Source organism: Cucumis melo, chromosome 11, assembly GCF_025177605.1.
Source record: "Cucumis melo cultivar AY chromosome 11, USDA_Cmelo_AY_1.0, whole genome shotgun sequence".
Taxonomy (NCBI): domain Eukaryota; kingdom Viridiplantae; phylum Streptophyta; class Magnoliopsida; order Cucurbitales; family Cucurbitaceae; genus Cucumis; species Cucumis melo.
This window is the reverse complement of record NC_066867.1, coordinates 30761967-30779058: the sequence shown is the minus strand read 5'-3', so window position 1 is coordinate 30779058 and position 17092 is coordinate 30761967. Positions and strand designations below refer to the sequence as shown.

The 17092-nt window shown below is 30.3% G+C and overlaps 1 protein-coding gene and 1 long non-coding RNA gene across 2 annotated transcripts; one reads left to right on the top strand and one right to left on the bottom strand.

Moving 5' to 3' along the window:
* The first annotated feature begins 1628 nt into the window (after positions 1-1628).
* Positions 1629-3007, top strand: LOC103497734 (uncharacterized). The gene is made up of 4 exons (XM_008460044.3): positions 1629-1987; positions 2320-2460; positions 2562-2632; positions 2733-3007. The coding sequence occupies exons 1-4, from the start codon at positions 1648-1650 to the stop codon at positions 2937-2939; spliced, it is 759 nt and encodes a 252-aa protein (XP_008458266.1). The 5' UTR covers positions 1629-1647; the 3' UTR covers positions 2940-3007.
* An 8009-nt stretch (positions 3008-11016) lies between these two features.
* On the bottom strand, positions 11017-11461 carry LOC103498007 (uncharacterized). Its single transcript, XR_007824929.1, has 2 exons — positions 11391-11461; positions 11017-11282 (listed from the first exon to the last, which is right to left on the bottom strand). It is a non-coding gene; the product is annotated as an uncharacterized LOC103498007 (long non-coding RNA).
* Between the last annotated feature and the right edge of the window lie 5631 nt (positions 11462-17092).

Here is a 17092-nt window from a genome sequence, read left to right as displayed (position 1 = left end):
AATTATTTTGCTTAAAAAGATTGATTGTGAATGTATGTACATTTTTCTAGCTATATAAAAATAAATTTTGAATCATAGAAACAATTTTTAAGTAATTTTAACAATAAAAAAAAGTAATTTTAATGATCGAGAATCATTCCATTAGCTTAGTTTTGAAAATGGAATGGTCACTCGATAACTTTAGTTTAGAAAAAAAAGAGAGAAAAACTAAGAACATGTTTGGTAATCTATTTTTTCTTTTTCTTTTTCTAAAGAAGAGACGGTCGGATATAGCTTCAACAATACAACGAGAATATTTTAGAAGTTAATAGCTTAATTTAAAGAGAAAACAAAAGAGATTATTTTTCTTATATTATATTTACGATAATATTTTGGTTTAGATTAAAGTTTAAAATTAGAAAAATAAATCAAATCATTCCAATCAAACAACATAAAAGGGAGTGATTACCATATGAAATTGTAAAAAAGAATAATAGCACAAATAATTTAAATTAATTGTCTTAAGTTATTGGGTTTTCTTTTCCCTTTAATTTGGGTTTCGGAGGGAAAAAATCAATTGATTTGGTTGATTTAAATTATATATTTATTATTATGATTATTTTTTGCGTTTAAATTGAGTTGATAAAATATATGAAATTTGGATTTAATTTAATGGAGTGATTCGGGAGATTTTGAAAATTTGAACTAATTTGTTGGAAAATAATGAACTATTTACTGGCCAATATTTCAGTTTTGTCCTTCTATCTTTTTTTTCTTCTCGCGATTCATCTTGATAATGTTATTTCATCGATTGTGTATAGAGAATCTTGAAAAAAAATCATTTAGATAGGCAAATGAAAAGATCTTTTAAAAAAGAAAGGATCGTGTAAATAAATCTAAACGATCGTATAAAAAAAATCTAAACGATCGTGTAACAAAATTAAATGATGGAATTGAAAAGATAAATTGTAGCCTTATCTAAACGATCGCGTATAAATTGTAACCATATTTAAACAATCGCATTGTAGTCATATTTAAACGATTGTAGTATAAATTATAGAGATATCTAAATGATCGCGTATCAAACAATAACCAAATCTAAACGATTGCAAATATATCAAATCTAAATGATCGCAAATATATTACGCGTGCGTTATTGACAGCGTGGTTGATGGGGCATTTTTGGCATTTTACACGATGAAGCTTTTTCCATTTTTGGAATTGTTCTACGAGTATAAGCATTTTGTCACTTTTTTATATTTTTGAAAAATATATATGTATGAGATAATCGGAAATATAACCATTATATTATTCAAAATAATTAAATATATAGTAATATTTTAAAAAATTTACAACGATATTAATAAGTATTGATAAATCATGTTACAATTAATACGATATAATAACAATGAGAACCAAAAAAAACTATCGGTGCAAGAAAGCTTTCAATACGAAGCTTTTTCCTTTGGTTTTCTTTCTTTTCTTTTTTCGTAGGAAACTTTAAAAAGATGAAAAATATTCCTCATAGATAGAAAAAAGTCTAAAATTATTTACGTAAATAACAAAAACAATATCAATGGATATAACCTTAACCACCCACATTATAAATAGACTCACTCACATGAGAAGAGTGTTATCAAGTAATTTGAAAACTCAAAACAAAGGAAAATGGTGACAGTGAGGATCTTCAAGCTTCAGCACCTCATTCGTTTTATGAGAGCATTCCATTTACTCACCACAATCGGTGAAGAAAGAGGCAACATCGAATTTTACAAGTCTGGTTTAGACTTCGTAGTCATCTCCCGTCATCTCTTTGTACTACTACATATTAGACATCCATTTTTACACCATTACCAACCTCCAAATTCTTCAAACTATTTCACAATTCATCTTAAGGAATTTCGCCAGCATCTTGGACATAGAGCACTTACTTCTTCTTCAATGGACTTCAATCTTGATCATCATTATCCACCACTAGCAGCCCTTACATTTCACGATGATAATTCTGGTAACTATTTCTTCTTCATTTTCTTTTTCTTCTCTTTAATAAATTGTTATATCAATTTCTTGGATGAGAATGAAAAGTTTCTCCATGTTATTTCTTGGAGTTCTTGTTCGGTAACCGTTTCTTTAATTTAGTTTCGAATTTGATTTGGAATCATGTCTTTGTTGATCTTTAACGATCGAAGAATGATTACGGCGTCTCCGTATAATTCGATAAATCGAAAAGAACAAACGAACATATATAAATAAATTTCAAGAACGCTATATAAAAACTAAAAACAAAATCCTATATTGCAATAATTTGACATATTGATCGATTTGTCGGTGTTGTAATAGGTGCGCGCTTCACTCGTATAATAAACGTGTCAAATTCAGAACATATAGGGAAACTTGGTGGTCTTACAATTAAAAAATTTGTCTCAATGGATTCAGAAAAGTTTAAACTAATTGTGATGGAGTTCATGAATATTGACAAAGGTAATAATAATATTACCATAACTCATCTCTTCTTTCTTCTCTTATTAATTGAAGTTTTCTTACATATATAAACTATAAATTGCTTGTTCTTTGTTCCACAGTTAATGTTGTTTTGACTAATTCACAAGTGACATTCTCAAGTGAATTCAAAGAGATAACTATTAATGCAGAGGTATATACTGAAATGTTTCTTCTGATCAATAAAAAAAGAAAAAAGAAAAGAAACATTATTATTGCTGTCATTCGACTGATCTATGGTTAATTACGTGCAGGACCAAGGATGCATAATTAGTGGTGTCGATGATGGTGAAAGAATTCAATACTCAGTAAGGTTTCAACCCACATCATTTTTTTGCGATTTGGCAAATTTGATAGAGAAGGTAACGTTCTATCATGAGACAACTAAAAGGAATATTGCAATGTCAGCTCCAATCGGCTTCAACTCTATATTTATTATCAATTTTCTGAATATTGAATGAGTAAAAAACATGGAAAAATTGTTCCAATTTTGTTTGATATATGACATCTTTTAACCTTCTCAGTGCAATTCTTGATCCCTCTTTACTTTTAATTTCTTGGCTTAAGAAAATTGATCGTGAATGTACGTACATGCATGTATACAATTCATGTAGTTATTAGAACTAGGGTTTAAAATTTATGGAGATAATATTGATAAAATGATTTATATATTTGTTTTGAAAATCCATTTTGAAAAAACAATTCAATCAATAAATAAAGTAATTTTAATTATTGAGAATTGCTCTCAAACATACCATAATGCATAAGCTTAGTTTCGAAAACCGAATGGTTATCAAATGACATTTTAGTTTACAAAAAAGAGAAAAACGAAGGGCATGTAGGGTAAACTCACTTGTTTTCTACTCATTTTTTTTCTTTGTTTTAAAAATTAATTAAAGAAAAACAAATGTGCTTGATAATTAATTTCACTTTTTGGAAAAATTTGTTTCTTATAATTACAAAGAAATTTTTTTATATAATTCACCTATAATTCATTTTCAAAATTTCAATTATGAATAAAATTTGAAAATGAAAGGAAAAAAAGCAACCAAAATTAGGATTTTGTTTTTAATAAAAAAAAATTTCAAAAAGTAAAAACAAAAACAAAATTTTTGAAATCCTTACCAAAATTGAAGAAGACCTTAAAGAAATTGTAAAAAAGAATTACAAATTTTAAAAATAAAAAAAAATGACAATCATATATATAATCTCTTTCATTAACAAAATTTAGTATATATATGAAATAATATATGACTTGGAATTAAACAACTTCTAAAAAGCCAAAATATTATAGAGCCATTATTCAAAATATTATTAATTAATTAAGGGATCTTTTTAAAAATATAAGAAAGCGTCAAAATATTTACACTCCACACAACAATTTCGAAAAAAAAAAAAAAAAACCCAGAAGTTCACCGTGTAAAATACCAAATTGGTTATTGTTTGATATACGATCGTTTAGATATGGCTACAACGCCATCGTTTAGATATAACTAAAATTTATACGTCATCTTTTATATATTACTACAATTTATCTTTTCAATTTCATCATTTGATTTTGTTATAGGATCGTTTAGATTTGAGGACCCAAATCTAAATAATTTTTTTTTTTTAATTTGGTACACAATTTTTTTATTTCTTTTGTTACACGATCGTTTATATTTCTTTACACTGATCGTTTATTTTTTTTACACGATCGTTTATGATTTTTTTTAACATTTTTTATACACGATCTTTTGTTTTTTTTAAGTTACTTTTTAGACGATCGTTTACATTTGGGTATTCCAATCTAAATAATTTTTTTAAGATTCTTTTTTTGACAGATCATTTACTTTTTTTACACTATCATTTACATTTGGCTACTCCATTCTAAATTATTTTTTTAAATTTTTTTTCCAGATTCTTTATACACGATCTTTTAAATGATGGAATGAAATTGCAGCAAAAAAAAAAAGACGAAATAACAAAAGCAAGAAGAAATGGAAGGGCAAACCTATAATATTTAAAAAATTGCTAACTTTGTGGGATTTGTTATAGTTTGGTGTTTTATTACATTTACAAAAGTTTACCAGAATTAAGTACATTATTCACAATCAATAATGTTCATGATTTCATTGGATTTGATTGATACGAGAAAAAGAAAATGACAAATAGTATATAAAAAAAAAAGAGACCTTATTTAATTTGGTTCAATTAGAATAGACCAAATATTGAGCATACAAATCAACAGGGATCACAGTGACTACAAAATCATTATTTGATTTGAATAACCATACTCTTTTTGCTTTTGGGCTCCTTATCAAACTTGTGATGTGTCCTATGTGTCTGGTGTGATGTCCAAGGAGAATGACTTGTGATGACATACTTCGGTCAACCACATTCGGATAAAGCTTGTTTTACTATCTAAGGATAGCATGAACTCTTTTTGCTCAATTTGGCAAGACTTGGGGAGTTGCTTGATAAAAGCCATGGACAAAAAAGGAAAAGGAAACAGACAAAGAGTTGAGATGAGAGGTACCCTTTTTGGTCAGCTTCAACTGCATGCTTTTAAAAAAGGAAGGAATGAAACGTGTATTGAATGACACAGTAAGAGGTAGGTGGAGGAGGTAGACAACAATGAAATCTGGAGAGAAGGTCAGTGATCGGCGGCAGGAAGTGACTTGGATTGATACCAAGTGTTATTAGTTTTCAATGCACTTTCGGTTGATGAGTAGCTGAGCCTCCAAGTGTTGTTTATGTTGCAGAGGGAAAACATTGAGAGAAAATAGTTACTGTAGTAAAAGCCATTTTCTCATCATTTACTTCTTGTAAGCCATTTTCTCATCATTTACTTCTTGTCCACCATTTAATTTTGTTATAGGATCGTTTAGATTTGGGGACCCAAAATTTTTTTTTTTTTTCAATTTGGTACACAATTTTTTTTATTTCTTTTGATCGTTTAGATTTCTTTACACGATTATTTACTTTTTTACACGATCATTTACATTTGGTTGATTTTTTTTAAAGATTTTGTATACACGATCGTTTACATTTGACTACTCCAATCTAAATGATTTTTTTAGATTCTTTAGATTTTTTTTAAGATTCTTTATACACGATCTTTTAGATTTTGTTATTTTTTTGTACACAGTCGTTTAGATTTGGTTACCTAATCTAAATAATTTTTTTAAACGACCTAAAAAAAGAATAAAGTAAAAAGACGATGGAAAGAAATAAAAAAAAAGAAAAGAAGAAAAACGATGGGAAGATTAAACGACGTAAATAAAGAATTGGAAAATAAGAAAGATTATGGAAAGAAATCGCAGAAAAGAATAAATACGAGATCGCATAGGAAGACGGGGAAGAAGAAATAATACAAAACGAGATAGAAGAGCAAACCTAAAATATTTAAAAAATAAGTAACGGACTTTGTTACACGTGCGTAAATAGTTTGGTGTTTTGTTACCTTTACAAAAGGTTTCCCTTAATTAAGTACATTATTTCACTATCAATAATGTTCATGATCTCATTGGATTGATTGATACAAGAAAAAGATAATGACAAATAGTATAAAAAAAAAAAAAAGAGAGACCTTTTTTAATTTGGTTCAATTAGTATGGACTAAATATTGAGCATACAAATGAACAGGGATCACAGTGACTGCAAAATCATTATTTGATTTGAATAACCATACTCTTTTTGCTTTTGGGCTCCTTATCAAACTATAGAAAGGTACAATTGGATCGATACTGATAGAAAAACAAATTATTTCTGCTTCTTCAACACCTCCAATTATGCAGTCTCCTCTCTGCAGTACACATCATTATATGAATTGATCGAATAGTTTTAGGTTTAGTTTACAATATATATATATATATATATATATATATATATATATATATATATAATACCTCTGGTTGAAGAATTAAGTGTAGGGTTCTTGAAGCAAAAATTAGTTGTGAATTGATCATAGAAACCCTAACTACATAAAAAGAGATAACAAGAAGTTTATATTTAGTATATAATAATCATTTCAATTATATTCAAGAAAGTTCAAAAAAATAAAAAAGATTTTAGTTCTTGGGACTTGAAACTCAATAAATAATTTAGATTATTTTTTAATTCGTTTGGAATAAGGAAGATTAGAATTGATGAAATTATGATTTGAATTAATGTCTTAAAATTTAAACAAGAGCATTTGTGATAATAAAAAGAATTAGTAATGTTACCATGACCATTACTACCAAGCATCGTTAAGCATGCTAGGAAATGGTGTGATTCAATTGAGACAAACCATCCATAGTCAATTTCTCCAACATCAAATTCTTGATAAGAAAGCAATAAAGGCAAGTAGGCTTCAATTTTACGATCGTCTAAAATAAAAGTGAATCATAAAGACAAAGTTAATTGCATGCAAGAAAGATCGATCCTGGCCAAAAGATTTAGAGAAAATTTAAAAAGAAAAACCCAAAAGATTAATAGTTAATTAGAGATCATAGACGACAGTAGTAGTACTAATTAATTACCATGAGTGTAAAAGGTTAGGTCAAGAAGATGATCGTCCATGTCGTTAGGAAGAGAGAAACTCATGATAGTACAAGCATTATGTTCTATAAGAAACAAAGAACGGAAAAAATTGGCGACGGAAATGGTGGCATATTGAAAGGTTCGGTTACTGCAGAAGAAAAATACAAAGAATTCAGGCATTATTTGAAGCTCAGTGATGCAATATGGGGAAGCGGACACCATCATTGAGAAACTTGTGCTTGAGTATTTGAAAATCATGGTATTGTAATATTTTCTATGATTCATTATGAACTTTGACAACTCAAGAAAATGCTTTAAGTTACAAATGCTCCACCGCAACATAGTTGGATTATTCAATGCTCTTTCTCTCGATCCCCCTTTTCAATTATTTATATCATATACATTTAACTTTGGCATATCCTTTTTATAGCCAATGATATCTCAAAAGATTACTAAAAAGGAAAAGTATAAACGTACCAAAAAAAATAAAGGAAAAAGAAAACATGTGAAAAGGTCTCAAAAGATAACAATGAGAAAAAAATCTAAACTAAAATAAGGGTAAGATATGAATATAAAAGGAGAAGGATATAGAATATATTACATGCTATTTTCAACGCCAGGCGCAACCGATTTCCCCCCTTCTCTCAATCGAAGAAGATGAAGAAGCCGGAAAGTAAGAACTTTATGAACAAAGGGTGGAAGCTTCCACCGCATATTGTTCAGGTAATCTTCTCCAAACTTCCTTTTTACGATCTGCCCACATGGAGAGTCGTCTCTAAAACTTGTAATGATTTGGTTTTAGGTTATGCTTCCTCTTGTAAATCTCTTTCACAAGCTTTTCTTTTCTTTACCTCTGAAAAAACGAGCCCCGTTTTCCCTTCTTCTTCATCTTGTTATTTCAATCACGAGATGCATGCTTTCTGTACCAATAATTACATGAGTTCTTCTGTTACCTCATCTGGGGTCGACACTCATATTTCTCATGAAACGACAATCGGGATGCATGCTTTCTGTACCAATAACATGAGTTCTTCTGTTACTTCATCTGGGGTTGACACTCATATTTCTCATGGAACGACAATCGGGATGCATGCTTTCTGTACCAATAACATGATTTCTTCTGTTACCTCATCTGGGGTTGACACTCATATTTGTCATGGAGCAATCTGTGTTATCACTTCATGCAATGGCCTTCTGTTTGCTATCTTATCTAGTGGTGGTGTTCGTTATTGTGGAGCCATAATAAATCCATTAACTAACGAGTTCTTCGAACTTCATATACCTCCACCCCCTGAAGATGCCGTTATTGGATTTGGTTTCAGCCCCAAGACGAATCAGTACAAATTGTTCACAGTTCTCCCATTCGTCCCCTATAGCGAGATGCAAATTACCAAGTTCGATAGACATGGAACCAACAGATGTAAGGATATTATGTGCCTTCCTTTCAACATTGACGGCCATGGTTCTTACTTAAATGGATTCATCTACTGGATAGGACGAGAACAAACCAAGTTTGTGATATACGCTCTTGATGTTGAAACGGAAAAAATTGAATGGAACACAACCTTGGATGTTGGCACCCTTAGTTTCTGCAGTGGAGAGATCCAGACACTTAATGGTAGCATTTATGTGACTGTTTTCATGTACGAACCATCTCATATGTTACAAGTGTGGAGGATGCAAGGGAAAGATTCATGGATCAGAACATTTGTTATTTACGACGTACCAAAGAGATGGTGGTCGGCTGAATACTTTCAGCTCGTTAAAATCTTTGAATATGGTACGGTGATGTTTCTAGTTGATGGTGACTTATTTTGCATAGATACGAGTGGAAAGAAGGTAAAGATGACAACATTCTATCCGGATAACAAACTAGTTACGAGGTTTTCTAATATAGATGCTCTTAATTTTGGGTCTCTTCCAGCAGTTTTGGGGGAATGAATGAAAACTATATAGTTATAATTTGTTTATTTTTATTTAAGAGGGGAAGGTTGAGTTCTGTTTTCTTTCACTGTGTTCAACTAAGAAAGTTTCGAACTTTTTAGGTTTTGTTTAAGTTAAAATCTTGATATATAGTTTGTCATTTAATTACTCTCTCCATATTTGTTTGTATATGATATAATTTTGCTTCCACTTTAGATAGTCAACTACTCATTACTTCATTTGAACTTGTGTAACTTTTCTGCTAGCACCAGTTACAATATCAGTTTTGTGTAATAGGTCACGTTATTGGTTTCAGTTTCGTAATTAAGTCAGTTTTGGAAGGAACAAGAAATATCTTACCCTCTCTTTACCTTAGACTCTTAAGGATACTCAACTAGGATATGATCTAAGATGAGCTTAGAAATTTTTTTTGATTGTAGTCCAAGGGGCCTTTGGTTTGTGGGTAAAGAGGATGGGAATAGATATGGACTTACAAAGCTCACATTTGGTTGATGGGTATACACCCTCAAACAGTGTTCTTCTTCCTTCATCAATCACCATATCTTTTCTTCTCTTATCCTTTTCATTTTTTCTTTTTGATATTTTTTTTTTGAAATGGAAACGTAGAGGTATAATGAGAAAACACTATACCGCAATTCATTAATAAGAAGCAAAGTTACAAATGTTTATATTGGTGAGGAACCATATAACAAACATTACTTTAACAAAGCCTTATAGTTTTTAGAGATAGTTGTTTGGTTGTAGTTTTTGAACATTGAGTTTCTGCTTGACCACATACCAACTAGAGTTCCAATATCTTCCCACATGTTGACCAAGCTTTTTTCCACATCTCTGAAAAGCCTGCTATTTCGTTCTAGCCATACAATCCACAAAAGAGCCACCCTCGTATTTAGGCAAATTACATTTTTTCTATTTGTTTGCTTCATTGCTCCAAGCGAAAGACAAAGGGATTTGGCGTTTCTTGTGTCAAATTGAACATCAATATGCCGTATTAGTTTATCCCAAAGGCTTTTTGTGAGATGGCAAGATGTGAAGATATGATTCAAACCTTCAGTAGCCAATTTGCAAAGGACGCATCTACTGGGTTGAAGGTATGTGTTTGGTAGCCTTTTTTGAAACACATCCGCCGTGTTTATGCCTTTTTTGATATTACTTTCACAATTTTTCTTCTTTTCTTCAACAGGTGAATCATTTCTTGTTCTAGTAATATGAAAGTATGACATTGAATGCAATCTCCATTTTCTCTCTAACTTGATAATATATATATGGTTTAAAGATCTTGAACATCGACTTGTTAATTACTTTCCTTATAGTATAAAATGTGGTAAGAGATTCAAACTATGAACATCTTGGTTTTCAAGCTCTTGTCGGTATTTCTTAACTACCCGAACTATGATTAGTTTATTAAAAAATGGATTTTAAATCATAAATGAGGAATCAAAAGGAACTAAGGCCATGTGTACCAATTCGTAATGGAAATTGATGTAGTTGTAATGAAATTTCATTGAATTATACTATAAGGGTTTTCTTATAGTAAAATTTTCAAATTTGTTTAAATTTTATTCAAATATCATTTTGAATTTACAGGGAGGGATATTATTAATTATTATTTTGCCCATGTGAAATGATTTTAGCTTTGCTTTATGACATATATAAATGGAAGGGTACAACTAGGTGCATCGAGATATCTCAACTAGGTAGAAGTTTGACACATCTGTAATGTAGTAGCCTCATATATTTTCAATCTGGTAGCGATGCAGTATTAGATTTTGTTGGGGGTTTGAAATATTCTTTATCAATAATGTGACCACAACTATCATTCCCATGTTCTAATATCACTTTCATTCTCATCTTTTTCCTTCCTCAATTTCTCTATTTTTTGTTTTAACAAATTTATATGTGTGAGGGCAGTCAGTATGTGCATCCAAAGTGTCAATAGTACAAATACGTACAAAGGAGAGAGCTAGCTAGGGCAAAGCTCAACGTTCGAAAGAGTAAACAAAACAACAAACGAAGAGGTTAGAGTAAGACTTTCCAATATCAACGTAGCTCTGTAATATGTAATATGTAATTTGGACAGTACATATAATGATTATTCAGGTACTTTTACCAAAACAAGAATTTTAGTCGTCAAACATAGGTATATGAATATGACACTGTGATGGAAAATAGATCCAAAATTGATGCCACATTCCCAAAGGAAGAACCATCATACATGAGAAATCACTTTGCATTAAGAACCACACCCGTTTTGATTGATTGCTCAAATCCAAAAAGAACACCAATGGATTAACTGTGATTATAAATCGAAATTCCTCTCCTTCTTCAACACCTCCAATTACACATTCATCTTCCTACCAAAATTAACATCAAACCCAACTTCTAATCAAGCCATGTTCACACACCAAATTAAAATCAATATAAACATTGTGATATATATATATATATATATGAAATAATACCTCTTTGGTAAAAACAATCTCTTTACTTCTAGTAAAAAATCTGGCTTGAGAATCCGAAAAAGTAACAGAAACTGTGACAGTATCAACAACAAAAACTTTAGTTAGAAAACTTTACAATTGCAATCAAATATTATATATTATAAGAGATTTGAAGAAAGAATAAGAAAAAACATTACCAGAACGAGAATTAAATTCTGAAACAATATGTTTGAAGTCTTTTGAATCGATTGAGAAAAAAGTTGTATACTCAATATCTCCATATAGATCTAGATCATAAGCTAGCAATTTTAATGTGCGCCGTTCTCGTTCTAAAAATGACAACAATTATCAACGCTTGAGAAAAAAAGATAATATTTCAATTATTGATTCTTGAAACAAAAAGAAAAATCAACAACCCCATTAGATAGTCATTTTGGTTTTTCTAATATTATAACTTATAAATTTTAGTTTAGTTTCCATTATACTAGTCTTAAAATATAGAAATTAAAATCCGTTATCGAAAAAATTGAGAAAAACAAAACCCTAAACATAATACAAATTTTGAGAATAAAAAACCGAAATGGTTTTCAAACGAGGTTGAAAAAGATCAATTCTTGATTAAATCTTAAATTAATATAGGAATTGAGATGAAAATGACAAGAAAAAAAGTTCATTATTGAAACCCATCGAAAAAGTAGAGAAACCCCCTTAAATACAACTTTTTAGAAGCAAAAAACCGAAAACCCGAAAAACGAAATGATTTTCTTGAATTAATAAAGAAATCAAAAAGGAAATTATGAGAAAAAGAAAACCACTATGGAAACCCACGGAAAAAACAAAATCCTAAATAAAGATTTCAAGAACAAAGAAACGAAAAAGGAAATAACTTCCAAACAAGATTAAAGAGATAAAACATTTCTTGAATTAATAAACGAATCAATATATAAGAAAATGAGTACATAATAGAGACTTACTTGCTTTATTATCTTGAAAAGTAAGGAAAATAGTTTGTAAACGTTTCATATCGATAGTGAAGAGCATTGAAGAAAAACCTCGAAGTTCCATTCGATACATATATGTATAAAATCTTCTAATGTTAAACCTGAATTGGTAAGTCCTATCTGAGACATAGACATTGAAAAGTTCATGAGACAGTTGAAGACCAGCAATGAATGAAGGAGAAAAGTTTGTGAGCATTAGGGATAATTTAAGGGGTGAGACTCTGATATCCACATTTTCACCAAGATGGCTTAGAACAGGAGTTGGATTCAAAAGAATACTTAACGGATTAACCCTAAACTTTAAGATGGCCATTTAATTTCCTTCTAGGTCAGAGGGTGATTATGATTATGATTTGATTTGATTTGATTTGATTTATTGGCTTCTCATTTTATATTTATATAGGACAATTACCCCTCACATTAGTTTCTTTGATAATTTCTTTAATTTTATTTCTAATCTAATTTCTACTAGTTTCAACTACTCAAGTGTGGCATTCAATCATTGCTCATCCATTCTATACATCATTAATCATTGCACCCTTTGATCTTCTAAATCTATTCATTTTAAAAATTATGATGCACTATGTATTTTGGGTAAAAAATATATCTGGCTTTTATGCACTTTGTATTTTGGGTAAAAGTAAAACTCTAAAAAATAGTTATAAAAAAAAAAAAAAACACCCTTATAGTTAGTTTTTGGAGGAAAATCATTAAATTTTTGTATATGAATTGAAAAGAAAAAAAAAAAGTTAAAAACTACTCTCGCGGTTAGTATATGAATTGAAATCGTCAATATCTACTTGAAAAAATAACTCTAAATTAAAATATGTCTATCATTAATTTGTACTTTATTAGGTTGTTTGGGCTCCCAGCTTCATGTTTTCTTTTCTTATCATTAATGAAGCGGGAATGATAATGGTGTTAAGCGAGTGTCCACCTACTAACCCATTGTATCTTTTTCAAAAAAAAAATCAACATTTGTACTTAAAGTTGCAATTTATAAAAAAAACGAAAGAAAGAAGAAGAATACTTTCATTTTATAGGTTTAATTTAAAAAACAATCATGATAGTAACTCTAAAAAACAAAATTGGTTATCAAACAAGGCAGAGATATTCTCATTTTATTTTTCATATAGATATTCTCATTCTCATTTTGTCCGATCTTTCCGAGTCTTACAAACAATTTTCTATCACGATTTGTATTTCTTATATATATATATTATATTAAACAAAAGCTTGATAATATATACATTTATTTGTCAAAAAAAAAAAAAAAGAACTTTTCTTATTAACTTGTGAGAACAAACCTAATTGCAAAATCGTTTAACATTGAAATAAAAGAACCCCAAGCTCTTTGCCATTTAAACACCAAGAAACTAAAACCCCAAATGGCAGAAGTAGTGATCTCATAACACAATGTTCGTCTTTATACTGGAAGAAATCCACAGCTTCGTCGATGCCGTCTCCGTCCTCGCCGGCCTTGGCTACGTTTTCAATCTCAAATTCTCACCAGAAATGTTCTCAATAATGGCCAACCCCACACCTTCCCCTTCTTGTACCATAGCCCTTCAACTATTCCCTCCATTCTTCAATCAACAATATTCCTGCCAACAACTTCACTACTCATGGATTTACATCAACCCCTTTTTCCCTGAAATGTTCGATATGGAACGAACCGGTTTTTCTTCCCTCACGTTCTCTTTCGCAGATTCGCTCCATGCCGACCTCACATTTTGCAGTCGTGATGGTTAGTTTAATTTTCCTTTAATATATACATGTTCGTTCTTGGAAGTTCTTTAATGTCAACATTACATTCAAATTGTTAGGCCATCTTCGAGAGATTGATTTCCCAATGTATCATTCGGACGGGTCAATGGATGCCTGCTATGATCAGTTGGATTGGGAAACTTTCGTCTCCTTCAGTTCACAAGAGTTCATTAACATTGTAACGTTGAATAATTTTGATTCTGGTAAATAATTCTCCCATTCTTATATTTCCACATTATATATATTATTTTGAAAGGAAAATTAGTGGTTATGATCTTAATAAGTTTGATGTTATATTTCACATACAGTTTTAGTCACACTAACGAATTCACAAGTCAAATTCTCTTATGCTGGAACACAAATGATTCTTACTCAAGAGGTACTTATTAATTTATTTATAAACAGTTGCAGTTACTTTCTAAAGCTGTCATTAAATCAATTTAATAAGAACAACAATGTACTAATTATTCCTGCCAACAACTGAGTAGTGAAGTTTGATGTTATATACTGCAGAACAACTGATGAAGAGATTGCCAAATCTATGTTCTAGACCGAGCTGGTGTGTCATGTGTAAGAGGAATGAAGAAGACAGGAAACACCTCTTTATCCTATGCCCCTTTGCAAAGTCTATTTGGAGAACAATATCTTCACACTTAAGCAGCAATGTAAACTGCCTCAGTCCAAAGGAGCTTTGTTTTTCCATGTGCAGCTGGAATCAGAAAACAAAGAAAAATGTCATTCTCTTTAACACCTATGCCTCTGCCCTTTGGAACATTTGGTTGGAAAGGAATGCCCGTATCTTCAATGGGAAAGAAAAAACAGCTGCAGAAATATGGGAAGATATAAAAGCTCTTGCTGGACTATGGACTAGTAGATCTTCTCTCTTCTCAAATTATCAAGCTTCTTCCATAGCACTAAACCTTAATGCTTTTAGTTAGTTTGCACTTCCTTAGTTTTCTCTTTCTCTATGTTCGCACTTTGTCCTTTCGGGGCTGTTCTCAAGCCCTTATTTGGGTCTCCCTGCTTCCGTGTATTGCTTTTGTTATATCTTAATGAAGCGGGAATGATGATGGTGCTAAGGGGGTGTCCACCTAGTGGAGATGCCCGGGTGCACCTGCTGACCCACCGTATCTTTTTTCAAAAAAAACAATGTACTAATTAACAATAAAGTATTATTGACAATTATAAACGTCAACTACATCTAGTGTTACGATTATCGTCTTCAATAATTGACTCAAGATATTGATGTTTTTGTATCTTTAATGATATCAACGACAGTGAAAATATGTCAATAAAACATATATTTTTTTATCGCCAAGAACATTATGCTTATATATTATAAGTTATCAAACATAACAAGGCCTATTTACTATAACAAAAGTACATATTATTACTTCACATTTTACATTGTCAACTAATAAATCTCGTGATAGTTTGTTAAATGTAAAAGAAATTATGCTTATTTAAGTATATGTTTCATGTAGGAAGTTTCTATAAAAGTGTATGGACTATGGAGTATTCGTCTTTGTGTTTGGTATACCGACTAACACATCGTACCTTTTTTTTTTTTTTTGAAAAAATCATGTTTATGCAAGGAAGACGGTGCATTATTGGTGGAGTTGGGGAAAGTAATGAAATTGAATTTGTAGTAATTTGAAAGCAAAGGAAAGTTTATGTAGGTTGGCATGTAGATCAAAAAGGGTTTGGTTATTCAAGTCAAAGGATTCATCCAAAGGTGTAATATGTATCCCTCTTGGTTTGTTTGCTCGATTTTTGGTTTCTTTTGCTAGTAAGTGCACATGATATACAAAATATATATTCTCTACTACTCTACTTAATGATTATGCTAGTTAATATGATTCACCTTATCAAACTATATTCATGAGTTTTCAATTGTAGGTTTAATCTCTAAAACTTTTGAAATTAATGTTGAGTTTAATAAGTCAACAACTACATTATATTCATGAGTTTTCAATTTTGTATGCAAAAGGTTTCAACATTTTAAAAGTTTCAAAAGTTATTATTTAACGTATTTAATTTAATAAATAATAGATATAGTGCATTGATTTTTTGAAAAAACATACATAAGACTTGTATAAGATCTCTATGGTATATAAATTTTAAACCCAAAAGAATGGTCTATCAAATACATGATAAAAATTTTAGGAGTTGATTATACACATTTTAAAGTTTGAAAATGTTTGAAAATACATAATTAAAAGTTCATTGGAGCACCAAATTAAATGTCTCTTCTTTGTGTTGCGAGAGATATGCAATATGAATCGAAAAAGCAAAAAGGGCATCATCAAATCCAATACTTTATGGTTGGAAAGAATCAATCGTATTTTTAAAGAAAAGAGCAGCTCTACAATCAATCTTTGGGAGGACATTTGTGCTCTTTCGGGTTTTTGGGCCAGCAGATCGTCACTTTTTACAAATTATAGTGTCAGTTTTATTGCTTTTAATTTATACGCTTTTTATTTCTTACTTTGCTTGGACTTGCCTCTAGTGTGTTTGTTGGGCTTCGTTCTTACTTCTCATGTATCTCCTTCTTATATTAATGAAGCAAAATAGTGAGGGTGTTATGGAGTGTCCACCTAGTGGAGATGTTCAGGTGCATATACTTACCATCCTATCATTTTTCAAAAAAATTTTTTTTTTAAGTTTAAAAAATGTTGAGAATCTCACATAGAAAAAATCAAGAAGACTCACACTTGTATCATTACCAATTAATTTCGAGACGAGATCTCATACTATCTAAACTTGAAATAAAGATTTTTCTAAATAAATAAAATTTCATTAAAATAATCCAAAGAGTTCTTAAACAAATTTTTGTTCGGACCCCTAAAACATTCATAACCAATAGATAAAACATTTAAAAGATTAAAATCATTAGACTCGAAGGTTCTTTTCAATAACAAAAGTTTAAAACAAGGACTCTAATTAAGCAAAAGT